A 27,881-nucleotide genomic window follows, 5' to 3' on the forward strand; every position below is an offset into this window, starting at 1 on the left:
AGAATACAATAACTGACATGAAGAAAACACTAAAAGGAATCAACAGTAGATTGGATGATGTAGAGGAACAGATCAGTGAGCTGGAAGACAGAGTAGTGGAAATCACTGAAGCTGGAGAGAAAAAAGAAAAAAAAGGAATGAGGATAGGTTAAGAGACATCTGAGACAACGTCAAACATGCTAACATTCACATTACAGGGTATAGGGGTACCAGAAGAAGAAGAGAGAGAAAGGGGCAGAGAACATATTTGAAGAACTCCCTGAACCTGGGAAAGGAAATAGGTATCCAGGTTCAGGAAGCACAGAGAGTCCCAAACAGCATCACCCCAAAGAGGACCACAACAAGACAATTGTAATTAAAATGGCAAAAATTAGAGATAAAGAAAGAATTTTAAAAGCAGCAAAAAAAAAAAAAAAAAAGCAAGAAGTTACATACAATGGAACTCTCATAAGACTATCAGCTGACTTTTCAGCAGAAACTGCAGGCCAGAAGGGAGTGGCATGATATAGTTAAAATAATGAAAGGGAAAAACTTACAACCAAGATATTCTACTTGGCAAGGCTCTCATTCAGATTTGATGGAGATGAAGAATTTTACAGACAAGCAAAAGTTCAAAGAGTTCAGCACCACCAAACCAGCTTTACAAGAAATGATAAAGGGACTTCTCCAAGTGAAAAAGGCCACAACTAAAAACAGAAAAATTACAAAAGGAAAAGGCTCACTGGTAAAGGTAAATATACATGTACAAAGATAGTAGGAAGGTTAAAAGACAAAAGCAATAAAAGCATTTGGCCAGCAATAAGTAATTAAGGGGTACACAAAACAAAAAAGATGTAAAATATGATGTCAAAAACAGAAATCATGATGGGAGGGAACTTAGACTGCAGGATTGTTAAAATGCAATTTAAATTGAGATCAGCAACTTAAAATTTAAAAAATGTATATCTGTGTGTATATATATGTGCATATAGCTGTATATAAACCTCATGGTAATAACAAAACAAAAATCTATGATAGACACACACAAAAAAGAGAAAAGAATCCCAACATAACACTAAAGATAGTCCTCAAGCCACAGGTGAAGAGAACAAAAGAAGAAAGAACACAAAAATAACTACAACAACAACCACAAAACAATTAACAAAATGGCAATAAGTACATACCTATCAATAATTACTTTAAATGTACATGGACTAAATGCTCTAATCAAAAGACACAGAGTGGCTGAATGGATAAAAAAGCAAGATCCACATATATGCTGCCTACAAGACACTCATTTCAAATCTAAAGACACACACAGACTGAAAGTGAGGGGATGGAAAAGGTATTCCATGCAAATGGAAATGAAAAGAAAGCTGGAGTAGCAATAATTATATCAGACAAAATAGAATTTAAAACAAAGACTGTAAAAAGACAGAAGAATTTTACAATGATCGAGGGCCAAGAAGAAGATATAACAATTTTAAATATATAAGCACCCAACATAAATACCTAAATACATAAAGCAAATATTAACAAACATAATTAGAGAAATTGACAGTAGCACAATAATAGCAAAGGACTTTAACACTCCACTTACATCAATGGAGAGATCATCCAGACAGAAAATCAATAAGGAAACACTGGTCTTAAATGACACACTAGACCAAATAGACTTAATAGATATGCATAAAACACTCTGTCCAAAAGCAGAAGCATACACATTCTTTTCAAGCATACATGGAACATTCTCCAAGATAGATCACATGTTAAGCAACAAAATAAGTCTCAGTAAATTTAAGAAAAATGAAATCATATCAAGCGTATTTTCTGACCATAATGTTACGAGACTAGAATCAACTACAAGAAAAAAACTGCAAAATACACAAACACATGAAGGCTAAACAATATGCTACTAAACAACAAATGGATTACTGAAGAAATCAAAGAGGAAATCAAAAAATACTTGTAGACAAACGAAAATGAAACACAACAGTCCAAAATCTATGGGATGCAGCAAAAGCAGTTCAAAGATTGAAGTTTATAGCAATACAAGCCTACCTTAGGAAACAAGAAAAAATTGAAAAAAAAAACCCACCCCAAACCGAAACCTAACAAACAATCCCCCCCAAAAAAACAACAAAAAACCCAACTTAACATTACACCTAACGGAATTTGAAAAAGAAGAATGAAGAAAACCAAAAGTTAGCAGAAGGAAAGAAAACATAAAGATCAGAGGAGAAATAAATGAAATAGAGATTAAAAAAACCCCCAAGACAAAACAATAAAAAAGATCCGTGAATCTAAGAGCAATTGTCTTGAAAAGATAAACAAAATTGATAAACCTTTAGCCAGATTCACTATGAAAAAAATGAGAAAAAGACAGAGGGTTCATATCAATAAAATCAGAAATGAAAAATGAGAGGTTACAAACACCACAGAAATACAAAGAATCACGAGAGAGTTCTATGAATGATTGTATGCCAATAAAATGGACAACCAAGAAGTAATGGACAAATTCCAAGAAATGTAGACTCTCCCAAGACTGAACCAGGAAAAAATAGAAAACATGAACAGACAAATTATCAGTAATTAAATTAAAATAGTAATAAAAAAATCCAACAAACTAAAGTCCAGGACCAGGTGCTTCACAGGTAAACTCTACCAAACATTTAGAAAAGAGTTAGCACCTATCCTTCAAACTATTCCAAAAAGTTTCAGAGAAAGGAACACTTCTGAACACATTCTAAAAGGCCAATATCACACTATACCAAAGCCAGACAAAGATATAATAAAAAAGACTACTGACAAATATCACTGATGAACATAAATGCAAAATTCTCAAGAAAATATTAGCAAACCGTATTCAACAATACATTAAAAGGATCATACATCTTCATCAAGTGGGATTTATCTCAGGGATTCAAGAATGGTTCAAATACACAAATCAATCACTGTGAAACACCACATTAACAAAGTGAGGAACTCACCAAGAAGGAAAGATAGAGGACCCAAAGAAAGAAAATAAGAAAATGAAGGAAGAGAAATAACAACCAATACCGCAGAAATACCCAAAAACATAAAAAATAAAAGAGAATACTATGAACAATTATATGTTAACAAATTGGACAACCTAGAAGAAATGGACACGTTTCTAGACACATAGAGCCTGCCAAAACTTAATCACAAGGAAATAGATAATTGAACAGACCAATCACTAGAAGTGAAATAGAATCTGTAATAATAATTAAAAAAAAAAAACAAAAAACCTCCCTGCAAACAAAAGTCCAGGACCACATGGCTCCACTGGGGAATTCTATAAACATACAAAGAAGAATATATACCAATCCTTCTCAGAATCTTCCAAAAGACTGAAAAGAAGGGAACACTCCTGCAGTCATTCTATGAAGCCACCATAACCCTGATACTAAAACCAGACAAAGACACTACCAAAAAATAAAATTATAGGCCAATATCTTTGATGGATATAGATGCAAAAGTCCTCAAAAAAATATTAGTAAACCAAATCCAACAACACATAAAACTCCTTTTTCACATACGATGATCAAGATGGATTCATCCCAGGGTCACAAGGGTGGTTCCACATATGTAAATCAATCAATGTGATACACCATTATCAACAAAAGAAAAGACAAAAACCACATGATCATTTCAATAGATGCTGTAAAAGCATCTGATAAAATTCAACACCCTTTCATGAAAAATACTCTCACCAAAGTGGGTATAGAGTATAATTCAGAATAATAAAAGCTATTTATGACAAAAATACAGCCAGCAAAATACTCAGTGGTGAAAAGTTGAAAGCTTTCCCACTAAATTCAAGGAACAAGACAAGGATACCCACTCTCATGACTTCTATTCAACATAGTATCAAATTTCTGAGCCACAGCAGTCAGACAAGACAAGGAAATTAAAGGTATCCAAATTGGAAGGGAAGAAGTGAAATTGTCATTATATGCAGATGATATGATGCATATACACATATAGAAAACCCTAAAGACTCCACACAAAAATTACTAGAACTGATCAATGAATTCAGCAAGGTAGCAGGATACAAGATTAACATACAGAAATTGGTTGCATTTCTTTTCACGAACAATGAAATATCAGAAGAAGAAAGTTAAAAAACAAATCCCTTTTAAAATTGCACCATTGATCTATATTTCTGTTTTTGTGCCAGTACTATACTGTCTTGATTACTGTAGCTTTGTAGTATACTCTGAAGTCAGGGAGCCTGATTCCTCCAGCTCCATTTTTCTTTCTCAAGATTGCTTTGGCTATTCAGGGTCTTTTGTGTTTCATTACAAATTGTGAAATTTTTTGTTCTAGTTCTGTGAAAAATGCCAGTGGTAGTTTGATAGGGATTGCATTGAATCTGTAGATTGCTTTGGGTAGTAGAGTCATTTTCACAATGTTGATTCTTCCAATCCAAGAACATCGTATATCTCTCCATCTATTTGTATCATCTTTAATTTCTTTCATCAGTGTCTTATAATTTTCTGCATACAGGTCTTTTGTCTCCTTAGGTAGGTTTATTCCTAGATATTTTATTCTTTTTGTTGCAATGGTAAATGGGAGTGTTTTCTTAATTTCATTTTCAGATTTTTCATCATTAGTGTATAGGAATGCAAGAGATTTCTGTGCATTAATTTTGTATCCTGCTACTTTACCAAATTCATTGATTAGCTCTAGTAGTTTTCTGGTAGCATCTTTAGGATTCTCTATGTATAGTATCATGGCATCTGCAAACAGTGACAGCTTTACTTCTTCTTTTCTAATTTGGATTTCTTTTATTTCTTTTTCTTCTCTGTTTGCTGTGGCTAAAACTTCCAAAACTATGTTGAATAATAGTGGTGAGAGTCGGCAACCCTGTCTTGTTCCTGATCTTAGTGGAAATGGTTTCAGTTTTTCACAATTGGGGATGATGTTGGTTGTGGGTTTGTCATATATGGCCTTTATTATGTTGAGGAAAGTTCCCTCTATGCCTACTTTCTGCAGGGTTTTTATCATACATGGGTGTTGAATTTTGTTGAAAGCTTTCTCTGAAAAACAGAAATATAGATCAATGGAACAGGATAGAAAGCCCAGAGATAAACCCACGCACTTATGGTCACCTTATCTTTGATAAAGGAGGCAAGCATATACAGTGGAGAAAAGACAGCCTCTTCAGTAAGTGGTGCTGGGAAAACTGGACAGGTACATGTAAAAGTATGAAATTAGAACACTCCCTAACACCATACACAAAAATAAACTCAAAATGGATTAAAGACCTAAATGTAAGGCCAGACACTATCAAACTCTCAGAGGAAAACATAGGCAGAACACTCTATGACATAAATCACAGCAAAATCCTTTTTGACCCAGCTCCTAGAGTAATGGAAATAAAAACAAAAATAAACAAATGGGACCTAATGAAACTTAAAAGCTTTTGCACAGCAAAGGAAACCATAAACAAGACCAAAAGACAACCCTCAGAATGGGAGAAAATATTTGCAAATGAAGCAACTGACAAAGGATTAATCTCCAAGATTTACAAGCAGCTCAATAACAAAAAAACAAACAACCCAATCCAAAAATGGGCAGAAGATCTAAATAGACATTTCTCCAAAGAAGAGATACAGATTGCCAACAAACACATGAAAGAATGTTCAACATCACTAATCATTAGAGAAACGCAAATCAAAACTACATTGAGGGGCTTCCCTGGTGGTGCAGTGGTTAAGAATCCGCCTGCCAATGCAGGGGACATGGGTTCGAGCCCTGGTCCCGGAAGATCCCACATGCCGCGGAGCAGCTGGGCCCGTGAGCCACAATTACTGAGCCTGCGCGTCTGGAGCCTGTGCTCCGCAACAAGAGAGGCCGCGATGGTGAGAGGCCCGCGCACTGCGATGAAGAGTGGCCCCCACTTGCCACAACTGGAGAAAGCCCTCACACAGAAACGAAGACCCAACACAGCCATAAATAAATAAATAAATAAAATTAAAAAAAAAAAAAAAAAAAACTACATTGAGGTATCACCTCACACTGGTCAGAATGGCCATCATCAGAAAATCTGCATACAATAAATGCTGGAGAGGGTGTGGAGAAAAGGGAACCCTCTTGCACTATTGGTGGGAATGTAAATTGATACAGCCACTATGGAGAACAGTATGGAGGTTCCTTAAAAAACTAAAAATAGAACTACCTTATGACCCAGCAATCCCACTACTGGGCATATACCCTGAGAAAACCATAATTCAAAAAGAGTCATGTATCAAAATGTTCATTGCAGCTCTATTTACAATAGCCAGGACATGGAAGCAACCTAAGTGTCCATCAACAGATGAATGGATAAAGAAGATGTGGCACATATATGCAATGGAATATTACTCAGCCATAAAAAGAAATGAAATGGAGGTGTTTGTAATGAGGTGGATGGAGTTAGAGTCTGTCATACAGAGTGAAGTAAGTCAGAAAGAGAAAAACAAATACAGTATGCTAACACATATATATGGAATCTAAGGAAAAAAAAAAAAAGGCCATGAAGAACCTAGTGGTAAGACGGGAATAAAGACACAGACCTACTAGTGAATGGACTTGAGGATGTGGGGAGGGGGAAGGGTAAGCTGTGACAAAGTGAGAGAGTGGCATGGACATATATACACTACCAAACGTAAAATAGATAGCTAGTGGGAAGCAACCGCATAGCACAGGGAGATCAGCTTGGTGCTTTGTGACCACCTAGAGGGGTGGGATAGGGAGGGTGGGAGGGAGGGAGATGCAAGAGGGAAGAGATATGGGAACATATGTATATATATAACTGATTCACTTTGTTATAAAGCAGAAACTAACACACCATTGTAAAGCAATTATACTCCAATAAAGATGTTAAAAAATAAATAAATAAAATAAAATAAAATTGCACCAAACAAATGAAATAGTACTTAGGCATAAACCTGACCTAGGAGGCGAAAGACTTATATCCCGAAAACTATAAAATATTTTTAAAGGAAATTGAAGATGATTAGAAGAAATAGAAAGATATCCCATGATCCTGGAATGAAAGAATTAATATTATTAAAATGGCCATACTACCCAAAGCAATCTACAGATTTAATACAATCCCTATCAAATTACCCATGACATTTTTCAATGAACTAGAACAAATAATCCTAAAATTTATATGGAACCACAAAAAGACCCAGAATTGCCAAAGTAATCCTGAGGAAAAAAGAAGAGAGCTAGAGGCATAACCCTCACAGACTTCAGACAATACTACAAAGCTACAGCAATCAAAACTGCATGGTATTGGCACAAAAAGAGACATATAGATCAATGCAATAGAAGAGAGAGCTGAGAAATAAACCCACACACCTATGGTCAATTAATCTTTGACAAAGGAGCCAAGAAAATACAATGGAGAAAAGACAGTCTCTTCAGGAAGTGGTGGTGGGAAAGCTGAATAGCTGCATGTAAATAAATGAACTTAGAACACATCCTCAAACCATACACAAAAATAAACTCAAAATGGCTTAAAGGGTTAATTATAAGACATGACACCATAAAACTCCCAGAAGATAACATAGGCAGAATACTCTTTGACATAAATTGTAGCAATATTTTTTTGGATCTGTCTCCTAAAGCAAAAGAAATAAAAGCAAAAATAAACAAATGGGACCTAATCAAAGGAAACAAAACAAAAAGACAACCTACAGACTGGGAAAATATTTGCAAATGATGCGACCGACAAGGGAATAATCTCCAAAATACACAAACAGCTCATACAACTCAATATCCAAAAAACAAACAACCCAATCAAAAAATGGACAGAAGATCTAAATTGACATTTCTCCAAAAAAGGCATAGAGATGGCCAAAAGGCACATGAGAAGATGCTCAATATTGCTAATTATTAGAGAAATGCAAATCAAAACTACAATGAGATATCACTTCACACCAGTCTGAATGATCATCATCAAAAAGTCTATAAATAATAAGTGCTGGAGAGGGTGTGGAGAAAAGGGAATTCTCCTACACTGTTGGTAGGAATGTAAATTTGTGTAGCTACTACAGAGAACAGTATGGATGTTCCTCAAAACACTAAAAATAGAGTTGCCATATGATCCAGCAATCCCACTCCTGGGCATATATCCAAAGAAAACTCTAATTTGAAAAGATACATGCACCCCAATGTTCATAGCAGCACTATTTACAATAGCCAAAACATGGAAGCAACCTAAATGTCCATCAACAGATGAATGGATAAAAAAGATATGGTATATATGTATACAATGAAATATTACCCAGACATAAAAAAGAATAAAATAATGTAATTTGCAGCAACGTGAATGAACCTAGAGATTATCATACTAAGTGAAGTCAGAGAAAGACAAATATCACATATCACTTATATGTGGAATCTAAAAAAAATGACACAAACGAACTTATTTACAAAACAGAAACAGACTCACAGACACAGAAAACAAACTTATGGTTACCAAAGGGGAAAAGAGGAGGGATTAAATTAGGAGTTTGGGATTAACAAATACACACTATTATATATAAAGTAGAAAAACAACCAGGACCTACTCTATGGAACAGGGAACTATATTCAATATCTTGTAATAACCTATAATGGAATAGAGTCTGATAAAGAATAACATATATATAGAAAAACTGAATCACCCTGCTGTACACCAGAAACTATCACAACACTGTAAATCAACTCTACTTAAAAAAAAAGAAATTGAAGAATAAAAATCATATGATCATCTTAATAGATGCAGAAAAAGGTTTTGACAAAATTCAACATCCACTTACAATTATAAACTCTCCACAAACTGGGTATAGAGGGAACATACCTCATCATAATAAAGGCCATATATGATAAACCCACAGCTAACAGCCTACTAAACAGTGAAGAGCTAAAAGCATTTCCTCTAAGATCAGGAACAAGACAAGGATGCCCATTCTTGCCCCTGTTTTTCAACATAATATTGGAAGTCCTAGCCATAGCAATCAGACAAGAAAAAGAAACAAATGGAATCCAAATTGAAAAGAAAGAAGTAAAACCGTCTCTATTTGTAGATGACGTGGTACTAAACATAGAAAATCTTAAAGGCAGCACCAAAAAACTACTATAACTCATCAATGAATTCTGTAAAGTTTCAGGATACAAAATTAATATACAGAAATCTGTTACATTTCTACACATTAAGAACAAACTAGCAGAAAGAGAAATTAGGAAAACAATTCCATTTACCATCCATCAAAAAAAAAAAATACCTAGGAATAAATCTAATTAAGGAGGTCAAAACTCCTTAATTGGAGTTGGAAAACTGGACAAGTTTAAGACATTAAAGCATTGGAAAACTCTAAGACACTGATGAAAAAAACTGAAGAGGACAAAAAAGATGACAAGAGATACTGTGTCCATGGATTGGAAGAATTAACATTGTAAAAATGATCATACTACCTAAGGCAATGTACAGATTCAATGCAATCCCTATCAAAATACCAGTGGCATTTTTCATAGAAGTAGAAAAAAATTCTAAAGTGTGTATGGAAACACAAAAGATCGTAAATAGCCAAAGCAATCTTGAGAAAAACCTCAGAGCTGGAGGTATCATACTCCCTTCAGACTATATTACAAAGCTACAGTCATCAATACAGTATGGTATTGGCACAAAAATGGATACATAGATCAATAGGTCAGAATAGAGAGCCTGGAATAAACCCATGCACTTCTGGTCTATTAATCTATGACAAAGAAGGCAAGAATATACAATGGGGAAAAGACAGTCTCTTCAATAAGTGGTGCTAGGAATACTGGACAGCTACATTTAAAAGAATGAAATTAAAACATTTTCTCACAGCATATAGAAAAATAACCTCAAAATGGATTAAAGACCTAAATGTAAGACTGGAATCAAAACTCCTAGAAGAAAACATAAGCAGAATACTATAAAGAAGATGTGGTACATATATATGCAGTAGAATACCACTCAGCCATAAAAAAGAATGAAATTTTGCTGTTTGCAACCAGATGGATGGACCTGGAGGGTATTATGCTTAGTGAAATAAGTCAGACAGAGAAAAACAAATACTGTATGATATTACTTGTATGTGGAATCTCAAAAAAATAAAACAAACAAATGAATATAGTAAAACAAATAGACTCACATATATAGAGAACAAACTAGTGGTTTCCAGTGGGGAGACGGAAGGAGGAGGGGCAAGATAAGGGTAGGGAATTAGGAGATACAAACTATTAGGTATAAAATAAATAAGATACAAGGATGCTATGTACAGAACTGGGAATATAGCTAATATTTTATAAAAACTTTAAATGGAGTATAAATGGAAAAATTATGAACCACTATGTTATACACCTGAAAGTAATATAGTATTGTAAATCAACTATACCTCAATTAAAAAAAAAAAAAAAGTGAAATAAAAGGTATGACTGTACTAAAAACATAAAAAATGAAATAAAATTTTAAAAAACCCACCAAAATTATATTGATTGAATCTTTAACTTCCGGATTCCAAGTACGGCAAGATAAACCCACCAAATAGTATTGCTTTCCTTCTAAAAAAAAAAAAAAGTTTGCTGGAAATGCTGTTATTCAAGAAATCAAAACTGGCTCTTCTTGGAGACTAATTCTTATATAATTTTCCTAGCTGAGGCAGATCCTGGAAAGGAATTTAATGACCAGGTATCCTGATCAAGGATGGGCTTTGTGACCCTATTGTGCTGGGCCCATCCCCAGGAGGGTTAAAAAAGAACATTTATGGGTTGAAGGGCCCCTTACTAAATCCCTGCTTTCAGGGAACCCAGAGCGTGAGTGAAGGATAGGTCATGGGTCGTGATACAACAAAGGCAGAGAGAAAATAGAACAAGGGCGTCACAGGCACCATCACATGCACTTGCGGAAATCTGTGGCTTTGGCATCCCTTTTTCAAGTATACTCAGAAAAAAACTTAAATATCAAAATAATTTAAAGGTTAATATCAAGAAAAATAAAAGCACATATTCTGATTTGTACCATGGAAAAATTATTACCACCAAAAACAGTAATGAAATCAATTACACAGACTAATAAGAAAAAAATTTTAAGGCAAATATTATTTCCTTCTTTAAACTGACATACAATATTTTCATCTATATTTCCAAGATCGTTGAATAAATTGAATATAAGCAGTCACTGCTACTTATACAAAGATCATATTACAAACTTAAAGAATTTCTAAGATATCTTTTTGATGCCTCTGGTTTTGTAATATACAACAAATTATGGGTTAGTTCTTTGGAACATCAATTATATTGACTTAATTTTAACTATAAGATATCAAAATGGATGCAAATATGTATCTCTATAATAGTGAAATATTAGAGTAGCAATTAATATTTTTCTAAGTTAAGATGAATTTTCCTCAACACAAGCAAGAACAGCCTCAGACAGTCCATCAGAACGCATCCTGAAGAGATTGAAAGATTTCCACTCACTTGAGAGAGCAGAGACGGCTCGCGCTGACACATGACTGTGTTCCGGTTGGCTTCCATAAAATACCTCTGTGTGCGTCTCCGTTCCCGTTCCAGCTTCTTCTCCAAGGCCAGCTGGGATGCGGATAAATTATCTACATACTTCATCATGACATCTGATATCATGGAGCTGACTTCTACAATATCTGGGCGGGTTTCTGCATCAGGAGTGAGGCATCTAAGGGAAGATAACCTAATTACAGCCCTCTGGTCAAAATCGGGACCAGGCCATGGGGTGTGAAGGGCCAAGTTTAAATTCTGCTGTGTATCCCCCATGATGTTTGCACCTAAGAGAACCTGGGCAAGGTGGACATCAAGCATAGCTTTGCATCGAAGACCTCTCAAAAGGCATTTGGAAAGTTTGGGGAGGAGAGGGAGCAGCACTGTTCTCTTTGCAGCTAGGCTGGTGGGCAAGGGTTACAGGCTGCACAGGAAGCTGCTTCCAGTCTCAGGATGGGCAGGTGGGGTCTGCGTCTCCTTGTGTAACTGGTTATTTTCTAAAACCACCCCAACTCATTGGCCAGTTAAACAAAGAATGATCTCAATAATATAGGCCCTGATGATCACACCTGATGCACCAAAAGGAAGGCAGGATTCTTGGGGGTGGAATAACAACTTTTTGGCCTTTTCCAGCTGTATAGGGGCAATGTCAACAACTTTGATTAGTGAGAGTCTTACAAAGCACGATGTCATAAAAATAAAATTCGACCCAGTTACTTAGAGGTTTAAGGTGTGTTTCATAATTTTTAACAGTAGATAATTTGACACATCACATGCTAAAAATTTTCTCGAATTTTGGCGGTAGAAAATATCAATCAGCCTGCTAAAGGGAGTATTGTTTCTGTCACAGCTAAACACTAAGAGAAGGCTATTCTAGATGCTTGTGGAACCAATTATTAAGATCACTGGTTAGCATAATTTAAAACATCTGGCACTCACTAAAATATTTGTCTATCTTTTTTATTCAAAAGCTCTAATTTCAATGAAGTTATGTGTACTTCTCAATAAAATTTAACTTATTTGGACTTTGACTAAAAGATCTAATTTTCACATCTTGTATTTGATTTAGCAACCCGAAGTTAATACAACTTTCAACTATACTAATGTCTCCAGGCAAGATTTAAGCATTATTACTCACAATTACTATTAATAACAGAAGTGAAAATAACACTCTAACTTGTTATTTTTCTAATTATTCATCCTTGAGTTTTCTTTGCATTTATTTATTTTATTTTTCTTTTATTTTAAATTGTAGATGATTTACAATGTTAGTTTCAGGTATACAACATAGTGATTGAATATTTTTATAGATTTTATTCCATTTAAATTTATTATAAAATATTGGCTATAGTCCCTGTGCTGTACAATATATCCTTGTATCTATTTCATACTTAGTAGTGTACCTCTTAATCCCCTTCCCCTATCTTGCCTCTCCCCCAACCCCTCTACCCACTGGTTTGTTCACTGTATCTGTGAGTCTGTCCTATTTTGTTATATTCATTCATTTGTTTTACTTTTTAGATTAATATATGTGATAACATACAGTATTTGTCTTTCTCTGTCTGACTTAGTTCAATTAGTATGATACCCTCTAAGTCCATCCATGTAGTTGCAAATGGAGAAATTTCGTTCTTTTTTATGGCTGAGATAATTCCTATATATTTTATTCTTTTTGAAGCAACCATAAATGGCATTATTTTCTTGCATTCCCTTTCTGAGAATTCATTATTATATGTTGTTTAAAAAATAACAGATTTCCATATAATAATGTTGTATCCTGATTTACTGAATCACTTAGTAGTTCTAATAGTTTTTTGGTGGAGAACTTAGGGTTTTATATATATAGTATCATGTCATCTGCAAATAGTGACAATTTTACTTTTTCCCTTTCAATTTGGATGTCTTTTATTTCTTTTTCTTGTCTGATTGCTGTGCTTAGGAATTCCAGTACTATGTTAAATAGAAATGGTGAGAGTGGGCAACCTTGTCTTGTACCTGATTTTAGAGACAATCTAATGATAACCCTGCTGGTATCCTAGGTGGTAGGGGTAGGGTTTTTGTTTTTGTTTTGTTTTTTTCCTTTCAGTACGTTAAATATATCATAACACTCCCTTCTGGCCTGCAATGTTTCTGCAGAAAAATCAGCTGAAAGCCTTATGGAAGTTCCCTGTAACTGACTGTTTTTCTCTTGCTGCCTTTATTTTATTTTTTTCTTTTTATTCTTTTTTAAAACATCTTTATTGGAGTATAATTGCTTTACAACGGTGTGTTAGTTTCTGCTTTATAACAAAGTGAATCAGCTATACATATACATATATATATATCCCCATATCTCCTCCCTCTTGTGTCTCCTTCCCACCACACTCCATAACCCACCCCTCTAGGTGGTCACAAAGCACTGAGCTGAAATCCCTGTGCTATATGGCTGCTTCCCAGTAGCTATCTATTTTACATTTGGTAGTGTATCTATGTCCATGTCACTCTCTCATTTCATCCCAGCTTACACTTCCCCTTCCCCGTGTCCTCAAGTCCATTCTTTACGTCTGCATCTTTATTCGTGTCCTGCCCCTAGGATCTTAAAAACCATTTTTTTTTTTTTTAGATTCCATATATATGTGTTAGTATATGGTATTTGTTTTTCTCTCTCTAACTTACTCCACTCTGCATGACATACTCTAGGTCCATCCACCTCACTAAAAATAACTCAATTTCGTGTCTTTTTATGGCTGAGTAATATTCCATTGTATATATGTGCCACATCTTCTTTATCCATTCATCTGTCGATGGACACTTAGGTTGCTTCCATGTCCTGGCTATTGTAAATAGAGCTGCAATGAACATTGTGGTACATGACTCTTTATGAATTACGGTTTTCTCAGCGTATATGCCCAGGAGAGGGATTGCTGGGTTGTATGGTAGTTCTATTTTTAGTTTTTTAAGGAAACTCCATACTGTTCTCCATACTGTTCTCCATACTGGCTGTATCAATTTACATTCCCACCAACAGTGCAAGAGGGTTCCCTTTTCTCCACACCCTCTCCAGCATTTATTATTTGTAGATTTTTTGATGATGGCCATTCAGACTGGTGTGAGGTGAAACATCATTGTAGTTTTGATTTGCATTTCTCTAATGATTAGTGATGTTGAGCATTCTTTCATGTGTTTGTTGGCAATCTGTATATCTTCTTCAGAGAAATGTCTATTTAGGTCTTCTGCCTATTTTTGGATTGGGTTTTTTGTTTTTTGATATTGAGCTGCATGAGCTGCTTGTATATCTTGGAGATTAATCCCTGTCAGTTGCTTCATTTGCAAATATTTTCTCCCATTCTGAGGGTTGTCTTTTTGTCTTGTTTATTGTTGCCTTTGCTGTGCAAAAGCTTTTAAGTTTCATTAGGTCCCATTAGTTTATTTTTGTTTTTATTTCCATTTCTCTAGGAGGTGGGTCAAAGAGGATCTTGCTGTGATTCATGTCATAGAGTGTTCTGCCTATGTTTTCCTCTAAGAGTTTTAAAGTGTTTGGCTTGATATTAAGGTTTTTAATCCATTTTGAGTTTATTTTTGTGTATGGTGTTAGAAAGTGTTCTAATTTCATTCTTTTACATGTAGCTGTCCAGTTTTCCCAGCACCATTTATTGAAGAGCCTGTCTTTTCTCCATTGTATACTCTTGCCTCCTTTATCAAAGATAAGGTGACCATATGTGCATCGGTTTATCTCTGGGCTTTCTATCCTGTTCCATTGATCTATATTTCTGTTTTTGTGTCAGTATCATAATGTCTTGATTACTGTAGCTTTGTAGTATAGTCTGAAGTCTGGGAGACTGATACCTCCAGCTCCATTTTTCTTTCTCAAATTGCTTTGGCTATTCGGGGTCTTTTGTTTTTCCATATAAATTGTGAAATTTTTTGTTCTAGCTCTGTGAAAAATGCCATTGGTAATTTAATAGGGACTGCATTGAATCCGTAGATTGCTTTGGGTAGTATAGTCATTTTCATAATATTGATTCTTCCAATCCAAGAACATGGTATATCTCTCCATCTATTTTTATCATCTTTAATTTCTTCCATCAGTGTCTTATAGTTTTCCGCATACAGGACTTTTGTCTCCGGAGGTAGGTTTATACCTAGGTATTTTATTCTTTTTGTTGCAATGGTAAATGGGAGTGTTTCCTTAACTTCTCTTTCAGATTTTTCATCATTAGTGAATAGGAATGCAAAGGATTTCTGTGCATTAATTTTGTATCCTGCTACTTTACCAACTTCATTGATTAGCTCTAGTTGTTTTCTGGTAGCATCTTTAGGATTCTCTATGTATAGTATCATGTCATCTGCAAACAGTGACAGCTTTACTTCTTTTCAATTTGGATTCCTTTTATTTCTTTTACTTCTCTGATTGCTGTGGCTAAAACGTCCAAAACTATGTTGAATAATAGTGGTGAGAGTGGACAGCCTTGTCTTCTTCCTGATCTTAGAGGAAATGGTTTCAGTTATTCACCATTGAGAACGATGTTGGCTGTGGGTTTGTCATATATGGCCTTTATTATTTTGAGGTAAGTTCCCTCTATGCCTGCTCTCTGGAGAGTTTTTATCATAAATGAGTGTTGAATTTTGTCAAGAGCTTTTCTGCATCTATTGAGATGATAATATGGTTTTTATCCTTCAATTTGTTAATATGGTTTATCACATTGATTGATTTGCATATATTGGAGAATTCTTGCGGTCCTGGGTTAAATCCCACTTGATCATGGTGTATGCTCCTTTTAATGTGCTGTTGGATTCTGTTTACTAGTATTTTGTTGAGGATTTCTGCATCTACGTTCATCAGTGATACTGGCCTGTAGTTTTCTTTCTTTGTGACATCTTTGTCTGATTTTGGTATCAGGATGATGGTGGCCTCATAGAATGAGTTTGGGAGTGCTCCTCCCTATTCTATATTATGGAAGAGTTTGAGAAGGATAGGTGTTAGCTCTTCTCTAAATGTTTGATAGAAATTGCCTGTGAAGCCATCTGGCTTTTGTTTGTTGGAAGATTTTTAATCACAGTCTCAAGTTCAGGGCTTGTGATTGGTCTGTTTATATTTTCTATCTTCCTGGTTCAGTCTCAGAGGCTGTGCTTTCCTAAGAGTTTGTTCACTTCTTCCAGGTTGTCCATTTCATTGACATATAGTTGCTTGTAGTAATCTCTCATGACCCTTTGTATTTCTGCAGTGTCAGTGGTTACTTCTCCTTTTTCATTTCTAATTCTATTGATTTGAGTCCTCTCCGTTTTTTTCTTGATGAGTCTGGCTAATGGTTTATCAATTTTGTTTATCTTCTCAAAGAACCAGCTTTTAGTTTTATTGATCTTTGCTATTGTTTCCTTCATTTATTTTTTATTTATTTCTGATCTGATGTTTATGATTTCTTTCCTTCTACTAACTTTGGGGTTTTTTTGTTCTTCTTATTGCTTTAGGAGTAAGGTTAGGTTGTTTATTTGAGAGGTTTCTTGTTTCTTGAGGTAGGATCGTATTGCTATAAACTTCCCTCTTAGAATTGCTTTTGCTGCATCCCATAGGTTTTGGGTCATCGTGTTTTCACTGTCATTTGTTTCTAGGTATCTCTCAATTTCCTCTTTGATTTCTTCAGTGATTTATTGGTTATTTAGTAGTGTATTGTTTAGCCTCCATGTGTTTGTATTTTATAGATTTTTTCCTGTAATTGATATCTAGTCTCATAGTGTTGTGGTTGGAATAGATAGTTGACACAATTTCAATTTTCTTAATTTACAAAGGCTTGATTTGTGACCCAAGATATGATCTATCCTGGAGAATGTTCCTTGAGCCCTTGAGAAGAAAGTGTATTGTGTTATTTTTGGATGGAATGTCCTATAAACATCAATTAAGTCCATCTTGTTTAATGTATCATTTAAAGCTTGTGTTTTCTTATTTATTTTCATTTTGGATGATCTGTCCACTGGTGAAAATGGGGTGTTAAAGTCCCCTACTATGATTGTGTTTCTGTCGATTTCCCCTTTTATCACTGTTAGCATTTGCCTTATGTATTGAGGTGCTCCTATGTTGGGTGCATATATATTTATAATTGTTATATCTTCTTCTTGGATTGATCCCTTGATCATTATATAGTGTCCTTCTTTGTCTCTTGTAATAGTCTTTATTTTAAAGTCTATTTTGTCTGATATGAGAATTGCTACTCCAGCTTTCTTTTGATTTCCATTTGCATGGAATATCTTTTTCCATCCCCTCACTTTCAGTCTGTATGTGTCCCTAGGTCTGAAGTGGGTCTCTTGTAGACAGCATATATACGGGTCTTCTTTTTGTATGCATTCAGCCCGTCTATGTCTTTTGGTTGGAGCATTTAATCCATTTACATTTATGTAGTTTTCGATATGTATGTTCCTATTACCATTTTCTTAATTATTTTGTGTTTGTTATTGTAGGCCTCTTCCTTCTCTTGTGTTTCCCGCCTAGAGAAGTTCCTTTAACATTTGTAAAGCTAAAGTTGTAAAGCTGGTTTGGTGGTGCTGAATTCTCTCAGCTTTTGCTTGTCTGTAAAGGTGTTAATTTCTCTGTCAAATCTGCATGAGATCCTTGCTGGGTAGAGTAATCTTGGTTGTAGGCTTTTCCCTTTCATCACTTTAAATATGTCCTGCCAGTCCCTTCTGGCTTGCAGAGTTTCTGCTCAAAGATCAGCTGTTAACCTTATGTGGATTCCCTTGCATGTTATTTGTTGTTTTTCCCTTGCTGCTTTTAATATTTTTTCTTTGTATTTAATTTTTGATAGTTTGCTCAATTCTTTTCATTCTTTTTTCTTTATTCTGCTCTGCAATAGTTATTTCCACTATTTTATCTTCTAGGTCACTTATCCGTTCTTCTGCCTCAGTTATTCTGCTATTGATTCCTTCTAGAAAAATTTTAATTTCATTTATTGTGTTCTTCATCATTGTTTGTTTGCTCTTTAGTTCTTCTAGGTCCTTGTTAAATGTTTCCTGTATTTTCTCCATTCTACTTCCAAGATTTTAGATCATCTTTACCATCATTACTCTGAATTCTTTTTCAGATAGACTGCCTATTTCCTCTTTATTTGTTTGGTCTGGTGGGTTTTTACCTTGCTCCTTCATCTGTTGTGTGTTTCTCTGTCTTCTCATTTTGCTTTTCTTACTGTATTTGGGGTCTCCTTTTTGCAGGCTGTACATTCGTAGTTCCTGTTGTTTTTGGTATCTGTCCCCAGTGGCTAAGTTTGGTTCAGTGGGTTGTGTAGGTTTCCTGGTGAAGGGGCCTGGTGCCTGTATTGTGGTGGATGAGGCTGAATCTTGCCTTTCTGGTGGGCAGGACCACGTCCAGTGGTATGTTTTGGGGTGTCTGTGACCTTATTATGATTTTAGGCAGCCTCTCTGCTAATGGGTGGGGTTGTGTTCCCTTCTTGCTAGTTGTTTGGCATAGGGTGTCCAGCACTGTAGCTTGCGGGTTCTTGAGTGGAGATGGGTCTTAGCATTTACATGGAGATCTTTGGGAGAACTTTCGCTGTTTGATATTATGTGGAGCTGGGAGGCCTGTGGTGGACCAATGTCCTGAACTTGGCTCTCCCACCTCAGAGGCACAGGCCTGACACCCGGCTGGAGCAACAAGATCCTGTCAGCCCCACGGCTCAGAAGAAAAGGGAGAAAAATAGAAAGAAAGAAAGAAAGAAAAATAAATAAAATACAGTTATTAAAATAAAAAATTAAAAAATTGTTAATAATTTAAAAAAATGAAAATAAAAAAAGAAAAAAAGAAAGAAAGAAAGAAGAGAGCAACCAAACCAAAAAACAAATCCACCAATGATAACAAGTGCTAAAAACTATACAAAAAGTTAAAAAGAAAAAAAAAAAACCGGACAGACAGAACCCTAGGACAAATGTAAAAGCAAAGCTATACAGACAAAATCACACAAAGAAGCATACACATACACACTCACAAAAAGAGGAAAAGGAAAAAAAATCTACATATAAAAAAAAGAAAAGAAAAAAAGGAAGAGAGCCACCAAATCAATAAACAAATCTACCCATGATAATAAACTCTAAATACTAAATTAAGATAAACATAAAACCAGAAACAAATTAGATACAGAAGCAAACCCCAAGTCTACAGTTGCTCTTAAAGTCCACCGCCTCAAATTTGGGATTATTTCTTGTCTATTCAGGTATTCCAGTGATGCAGAGTATATCAAGTTGGTTGTGGAGATTTAATCCACTGCTCCTGAGGCTGCCGGGAGAAATTTCCCTTTCTCTTCTTTGTTCGCACAGCTCTTGGGGTTCAGCTTTGGATTTGGCCATGCCTCTGCGTATAGGTCGCCTGAGGGTGTCTGTTCTCGCCCACACAGGACGGGGTTAAAGTAGCAGCTGATTAGGGGGCTCTGCCTCACTCAGGCCAGGGGGTAGGGATGGGTATGAAATGGAGCACGAGCCTGTGGCAGCAGAGGCCAGCATGATGTTGCAACAGCTTGAGGCGCACCGTGTATTCTCCCGGGGAAGTTGTCCCTGGATCACCGGACCCTGGCAGTGGTGGGCTGTACTTTCCTGGGAGGGGAGGTGTGGGTAGTGACCTGTGCTTGCACACAGGCTTCTTGGTGGTTGCAGCAGCAGCCTTAGCGTTTCATGCCCATCTCTGATGTCTGCACTGGTAGCCGCAGCTCACACCCATCTCTGGAGCTTGTTTAGGTGGTGTTCTTAATCCCCTCTCCTCGTGCACCCCAAAACAATGGTCTCTTGCCTCTTAGGCAGGTCCAGACTTTTTCCCGGACTCCCTCCCAGCTAGCTGTGGCACACTAGCCCCCTTCAGGCTGTGTTCACGCAGCCAACCCCAGTCCTCTCCCTGGGATCTGACCTCCAAAGCTGGAGCCTATGCTCCCAGCCCCCACCCACCCTGGCGGGTAAGCAGACAAGCGTCTCAGGCTGGTGAGTGCGGGTCGGCACAAATCCTCTCTGCAGGAATCTCTCTGCTTTGTCCTCTGCACCCCTATTGCTGTGCTCTCCTCCGTGGCTCCGAAGCTTCCCCCCCGCCACCCCCAGTCTCTGCCAGTAAAGGGGCTTCCTAGTGTGTGGAAACTTTTCCTCCTTCACAGCTCCCTCCCAGAAGTGCAGGCCCATCCTTATTCTTTTGTCTCTGTTTTTTCTTTTTCGTTTGCCCTACCCAGGTTCGTGGGGAGTTTCTTGCCTTTGGGGAAGTCTGAGGTCTTCTGCCAGCGTTCAGTAGGTGTTCTCTAGGAGTTGTTCCTCATGTAGATGTATTTCTGATGTATTTGTGGGGAGGAAGGTGATCTCCACATCTTACTTCTCTGCCATCTTGAAGGTCTCTCCTCTTGCTGCCTTTAGAATCCTCTCTTTATCTTTAACTTTTGCCATTTTAATTATGACATGTCTTGTTGGGGGTCTCTTTGTGTTCATCTTGTTTGGGACTCTCTGTGCTTCCTGTACCTGAATATGTTTCCTTCTTCAGCATCGGGAAGTTTTCAGCTGTAATTTCATCAAATACATTTTCTACCCCTTTCTCTCTCTCTTCTCCTTCTGGGACCCATATTATGTGAATGTTAGTATACATGTTGTCCTAGAGGTCCCTTAAACAAGTCTCATTTCTTAATATCTATTTTTCTTTTTGCTGTTTTGATTGGGTGATTTCCATTATTCCATCTCCCAGGTCACTAGTATGCTCTTCTGTTTGTATCACTTAATCTGCTGTTAATTCCCTCTACTGTATTTTTCATTTCAGTTATTATATTCTTCAGTTCTGTCTGTTTTTTAAACAAATATTTTCTAGTTCTTTGTTAACATTCTCACTGTGTTCATGTATTCTTTTTTTCCCCAAGTTCAGTTAGCATTACTCATTGGTGAGTGCGGGTCAGCACCAATCCTCTCTGCAGGAATCTCTCCACTTTGTCCTCTGCACCCCTATTGCTGTGCTCTCCTCCGTGGCTCTGAAGCTTCCCCCCCGCCACCCCCAGTCTCCGCCAGTAAAGGGGCTTCCTAGTGTGTGGAAACTTTTCCTCCTTCACAGCTCCCTCCCAGAAGCTCCCTCCCAGAAGCATTACTCATTGCTTTGAACTCTTTATCAGGTAAATTATTTACCTCTAGTTCATTAAGATTTTCTTTTCAGGGTTTTTTTCTTATTTCTTTTGAAACATATTCTTCTCTGTCTTCTCATTTTGTTTGACTTTCTCTGTCGCTATAAAATTAGGTGAAACAGTTACCTACTCTGTCCTTGTGTGGGAGTGCCCCTATGAAGTCTGTGTGTGCCCAGTGGCCTTGGTGGGAGAGTTGGGTCTGACATTAACATAGGCCACGTCTTCTCCCAGTGCGTGTTGGCAGCTACCACCTAGGTGGGAGGTAGGGGTGGAGTTGGAGGGGCTAGAGCCAGAGCCAGGTGCCACCTGGAGCTTCTCCTCTGCTCAGTGGCCATCACCACCCTGTCAAGGGTGGGGTCAGAGCCACAGGGGCTGGAGCAGGAGCCCTGAGGAAGTTGGGTTTCTTCCAGGTGTGATGGCAGTCTCAGCCTTGGTTTGGGGTATAGATTCAGGGCCTGAGGGCTTGAGGCTGTACTTCTTTTCTGATTTCACTTTATCCCTGATGTGCTTGCTTGGCTAGAGGCTGGGTTGTGGCTGGAGGGGTTGGTATCACACTACTGAGCTGAGTTTGCTCCCTCCCAAGAGTGCCAGGGACACACATGCTGGCAATGGCTGCCTATGCCCTGGTTAGAGGCAGGGCTGGGATCCAAGCCAGCTCTGTTCCCTCCAATTGTGCACACTTTCGTAGTTAGTGGCACCCTCTGCCTTAGTGGAGAGCAGTGCTGAAGCATGAGGGGCTAGAGCAGGAGCCAGGTGAGGGATGGCCGGGGGGTGATGCAGCAGTCCTGGCTAGCTGGCCAGAGCCCCTGGCAGTTTTCAATGGGCTGCCTCCACACTTTGACTGGGAGCAAGCAAGTCTGTGTGCTCTTCAAGAGCAGAGGCCCAGTTTCTTACAGCCCTTCGGTAAGCCCCACTGGGTTTCAAACAAGCTAAGGGGCTTGTCTTCCTGGTATTGTATCCCAGGGCTGGGGTGTCCAATGTGGGGCTGGAATCCCTCACTCCCCAGGGAGGATCCCTGAGCCTGTGATGTCCCCTCCTCTCCTGTGTCCCTGCTAAGGGTGTAGATCCTGACCACATCGCTTCTCCCTTCCTACCAGACTCCATGTGGATCTTTCTTTACAGCCTTGGTTGCAGAAGAGCTGTTCTGCTTGTCCCCAGGTTGATTTCAACAAGAGCTGTTGTTTGGATGAGGGGAGGTGAGCCCAGCATCCTCCTAATCTGCCACTTTGATCTCTCTCTCCTTTCTTGACTTTAATAACCATGAGTATAATACACAAGTCTTAATCAAAATTTAAGTCATTATCATTTCATGCTTTATCTTTATGCTATTTGTTTTCAAGTTCTAACAAAGGGGGCTTGCACTATGGTTATGACAGACATATCTGCTGAATTCTTATTTAACAAAGTTCAGTCTATGCATTTATTATATACAAAATAAGGCAAGAGATTGAGGAGAAAGGGCCAACTACATAATTTGGGGAGTGTCCCACATAATATAAATTGTGAGGCGCCAGCAGGGAGTGAGGAAGTCAATCTCCGCTTCCCACAGTCCAGCATCCCAGTTGATGGTAGACAAGAAACCCCCCAAGATATTGCAACCTCCATGACAGCAGGATGCAATTGGTACCTGGATTAGAGGTCAGCAAGAGGCTTCCACTGAATCACCCTCCAAACAAGCCAGGGTGCCACCAGTCTGGTCAGGGATGGCCTCCTCTTTGCCCCACCCCAGATGCAGCAGGGCACCTGCTCCACCCTGACCATCTCCTTGCCTGCCTCCGTATCCTATGGGGGGAGAAGTGTAAAGGTGGAACACAGTCCTCCCTCGCTGACACACCCAATCACCATACCAGGTAGAGGGAAGCAGCAATGGGACAGGGACAGGGAGGTGGAGCTGGAGGCCAGGCAGAGGCCCAGAGGGCTGGAAGCAGGTGGCTGAGAACTTAAGCCAGGAGCTGGAGGGACCACACGTGCACTAGGGTCCAAGCCCCCAACACACATGCTTCTTTTCCCATCAGACTTCACTTCTAAAACACAAATTCAAAGATAAAATTATTGAGAATTTCATGACCTTGAATACTGTATTCAAATTTCTTACTTTCACTCATAATCACAAAAGAAGCTAAGTGTTCAACTTCACTTTTAATTAAATCTTGTTCCTCACCTTCACTTAATTAGCAAAAGGGATTAAAGCGGATAAAAATGCTCAGTTGACCAAGTGTTGATTATGACTACAAAAACCCCTTTCATTAGTGCAGATATTCTAAAGTCTTAGTCTGAATTCTAAGTTCTAAATTCAAGGTACTGTCAGTTGAATTATCAGCTGAGCTATTTTTTTTAAATAAAAAAGCAATGTAAGGTAGTTTTACAAATTATACAGTTATATATTATGGTAAATGGAATCCAGAATGGCCTCTGTGCTGGCATTTAGTCATCTCCTCCTCTCCCAAAGCTACTCCCCTTCCTGTGTTTGCCATCATCAGAAAAGGAACCACCTGGGAGATGCAGTTTAGCATCATAATTAGGCCTGCAGGCTCTGGGTCTGATTGTTGGGGGTTAAATCCTGGCTCACCCTTTATTAACTCTGATCTTGGGCAAGGTTTAGCTTCTAAATCCCAGATAGCCTGGGACTATAATCTGTAAAATGGGATAATCATAGTATCTACCACATCAAGCTGGTATGGTGATTAAATGAAGCCATCCCTGTAAAGTGCTCAATAAATTAAAAAGAAAATCCACAATTTTCTTTCTCTTCCATCTCCTCCCTCATTCAGCCAACACCAAATCCTGTGGTTTCTACCTCCCAAATATTTCTCAAATCCGTATCATTCCCCTCTAATCCCATGGCTATTGGCCTATTTCATCATCACTTGCTTGGACCACTGAAACAGTCTCCTAAATGACATGCACATCTCTTGTCCACCTCTGATCCATATTGTAAACTGCTACCAGAAAAACATTCCAAAATTGATGACATCACTCCTCTGCTCAGAATTCCTCAATATCCCCTCATGGCCCAAAAGGAAAAAATTAAAACACCCTGCATGCGATACAAGCCCCTCCTGAACTAGCCCTTACCTCCCTCCACAGCCTCACCCCCTCTTCCCCCCACCAGCAACACACCAAATGCTCCTACTTTTTCTTTCACAAACAGCCCATGGCTCACCTATGCCCCCATTTCTTGGTTATTTTATTCACTCTGCTTGAATTTGGTTTTTGCTGATTATATCTACTCTTTCCCAAACCACATCCCTTATGTGCTTACCACTCTTTTCCAAGTCTCCATTAGGAAAACTTCTTGGACGACCCTTAGACAGACTCACTGTCCGCCTTTTACATGTTCTCATTGCACTGTCTATATTTAAGTACGTAAAACGACTGTAACTATTGTATCATAATGGTCTGTTTCACCACTGGAAACTGGAAACTTGTTGAGAGGAGGGACCTGTGTCTCCTTCACCATGATCTCCCCTGCATGTAAAATGGAATCTGGGTCCTGATGGGTACTCAGCAAGTGAATGAATGAACAAATGAATGAACAAATGAACTAAGCCTAACATCTAAGAATTTACCCGTCTATAACCTAAAATATTTCGGTATAGACTTTTGGAATCCTAAGAATATCTCCTACCAGAAGTTCCAGTTTATCCTCATTGCTGTGGAATGCCTCCCTGCTTGGATATTTCAGAGAAATTCTTAAGAGCAACTGAATGCTTTAATGATTCTCTAATCAAATAAGCATAAAATCACGTTCTAGAAAAAAATCTGGGATATTCCACTCATGCTACCCACTTCGTCCCCGCTCTACTCTGAGAGACCAGATGGAAAGAAGTAAAGGGATACAATGTTCAACTGTCTTCATTTCATGTTTTAAGAAACAAAGAGGTGGGACTTCCCCAGGGGCACAGTGGTTAAGAATCCAACTGCCAATGCACGGGACACAGGTTTGATCCCTGGTCCAGCAAGATCCCACATGTCGCGGAGCAACTAAGTCCGTGTGCCACAACTACTGAGCCTGCATGCCTACGGCCCGTGCTCTGTAGCAAGAGAAGCCACCGCAAGGAGAAGCCCGTGCACCGCAAAGAAGAATAGTCCTATCTGCTCACCACAACTAGAGAAAGCCCGCGTGCAGCAATGAAGACCCAATGCAGCCAAAAATAAATAAAATTAAATCTTTAAAAAAAAAAAAAGAAACAAAGGGTTGAAGATAGGGTGGAAAATGTAAAGATCCACTTGTCCTTAGAACTAGTCCTTATGACTGCCTCTGAAACAAAGTGCCAGACAGCTTATGCAACCAAGCACAGACAGAGAAAACTTAGGCAATGGGAATATTGTGTGCATAAAAGGAAATGTTCTTCCTTTACTTTAAAGGAAGTTCTTACCTTAGAAAGTAAATAGATAACATTCTCTTAACAGTGTACTGGAAGGTAAAAATAGTAATGCTGGTACTGAGCAGAGCAGTAAAATATATTTATTTTCTGCCTCAAACTCTTCAGAGTTACTAAGTTATTCCCCCAATTTAAAAGTCTGCTAAGGTAAGAAACTAAGAAAACAGGAAATTGAATTTGTTCCCTAGTTCTTTTGAAACTTAATTTTAAAAAATATTTATTTATTTATTTATTTTGGCTGCATTGGGTCGTCGTTGTTGGGTCTTCGTTGCTGCGCACGGGCTTTCTCTAGTTGCGGCGAGCGGGGACTACCCTTCATTGCGGTGCGCAGGCTTCTCATTGCGGTGGCTTCTCTTGTTGCAGAGCTCAGGCTCTAGGCATGTGGGCTTCAGTAGTTGTGGCACGTGGGCTCAGTAGTTGTGGCTTGCAGGCTCTAGAGCGCAGGCTCAATAGTTGTGGCACACGGGCTTAGTTGCTCCACGGCATGTGGGATCTTCCCAGACCAGGTCTTGAACCCATGTCCCCTGCATTGGCAGGCAGATTCTCAAACACTGCGCCACCAGGGAAGTCCCTGAAACTTAATTTTTAAAGACTGAAAATCCAAAGCAATTCAAGTATGTAATTGCATGCAACTCACAACTGATTTTGGTTTTATGTCAAATTTTCTAAAGATAAAACTTCACAATGTGAACCCACTGTCTTGAATAACTTTAAATGAAAACTACATCTGTTATAGGCTGCACACTGCAATCTTAATTTGTAGTCAGCTTTAAAATTAAATTGTCATTTCCTACTAATTATGGCACCTTAGTATTTTGAATTAAAAGTGTACTCAGAACATTTCATCTGGAGTCCCCTAATAGTGTTCATTCATCCTCTTAAACACTCTGGTGACAGGGAACTCACCACCCATCAGCAGCCTGCTCCACTGTGGATATCTCTAATTCTGACACACACTTCCTAATGGTGAGGTCACCTTGGCCCCCCCAGAACTTCCATTCCATAGTCTTGGCTCCATTCGCTGAGGTTCCACATAATAAATCCAATTGTTTTCATATTCTCGATGCCATTCCATTTTCCCAGTTAACTGAAGTATTTTTTAAACCTCTTACGATTGTACTCCAAAACTTGTTGACTCAACTTCCAGCCCACAGTGGGAACAACCCACTTCTCTCCATCAACACCACCACTCTAGTCAAGGCCGCCATCACCTCTCAGTGGACAGCTGAACCTGGTTCTCCTTCCCACTCTCATTCCCTTCAGTCTATTCCCTGGAGATCAGCCAGAATGATCTCTGCTAAAGAAATTTTCACTATGTCTCAACCTGTTAATAACCCTTCAGTCCTCTCCTCAATACTGGAGATAAAAATTCAAAACCCTCAATGTGGCCTGTAGAACCTGTCAACCTGGGTCCTGTCAGCCTCCCAGGTCCATTTGCTGGCTATTCTCTCCCTTACTTGACATGCTGCATCTCCAACTTTTTCCAGTTCTTCAAATTAAGAAGCTCTTTTGCTCAGGAAAGCCTTCAGAGATGTGGGTCTATGAAATGCTTTCTCCACTCTGTTTACTATTTGAGAAGTAGTGAAGTTCAGGTCTCAGATTACATGTCCTTTCTTCAGAGAAAAACTTTCCCAAATCCCCAGACTAGACCAAGTCCTTCTGTAATCTCTCATTGCCCCTTTTACCATCCTTCATCAAATTTATCATAATTTTTATATACTTCATTCCATAAATAATAATATTATTAATAACAATACCTAAATTAATTGAGGGCTCACTACATGCTGGGAACTGTGCTAAGACCATCACAAGCATGATCTTATTTAGGCTTCAAAACAAGCCCATGAGTAGTTACTATTGCTACCTATATATCACAGATGAG

General features: G+C 38.2%; 1 protein-coding gene across 1 annotated transcript in view; it reads right to left on the reverse strand.

The window, feature by feature from the left end:
* Positions 1–27,881, reverse strand: part of NEK10 (NIMA related kinase 10) — a 285,708-nt gene that overhangs the window by 102,408 nt on the left and 155,419 nt on the right. Inside the window, exon 25 of the mRNA XM_061196445.1 lies at positions 11,488–11,701. Coding sequence (XP_061052428.1) covers positions 11,488–11,701 — 214 coding nt within the window. The remainder of the gene's footprint in view (positions 1–11,487; positions 11,702–27,881) is intronic.

This window comes from Eubalaena glacialis, chromosome 7, assembly GCF_028564815.1.
Source record: "Eubalaena glacialis isolate mEubGla1 chromosome 7, mEubGla1.1.hap2.+ XY, whole genome shotgun sequence".
Taxonomy (NCBI): domain Eukaryota; kingdom Metazoa; phylum Chordata; class Mammalia; order Artiodactyla; family Balaenidae; genus Eubalaena; species Eubalaena glacialis.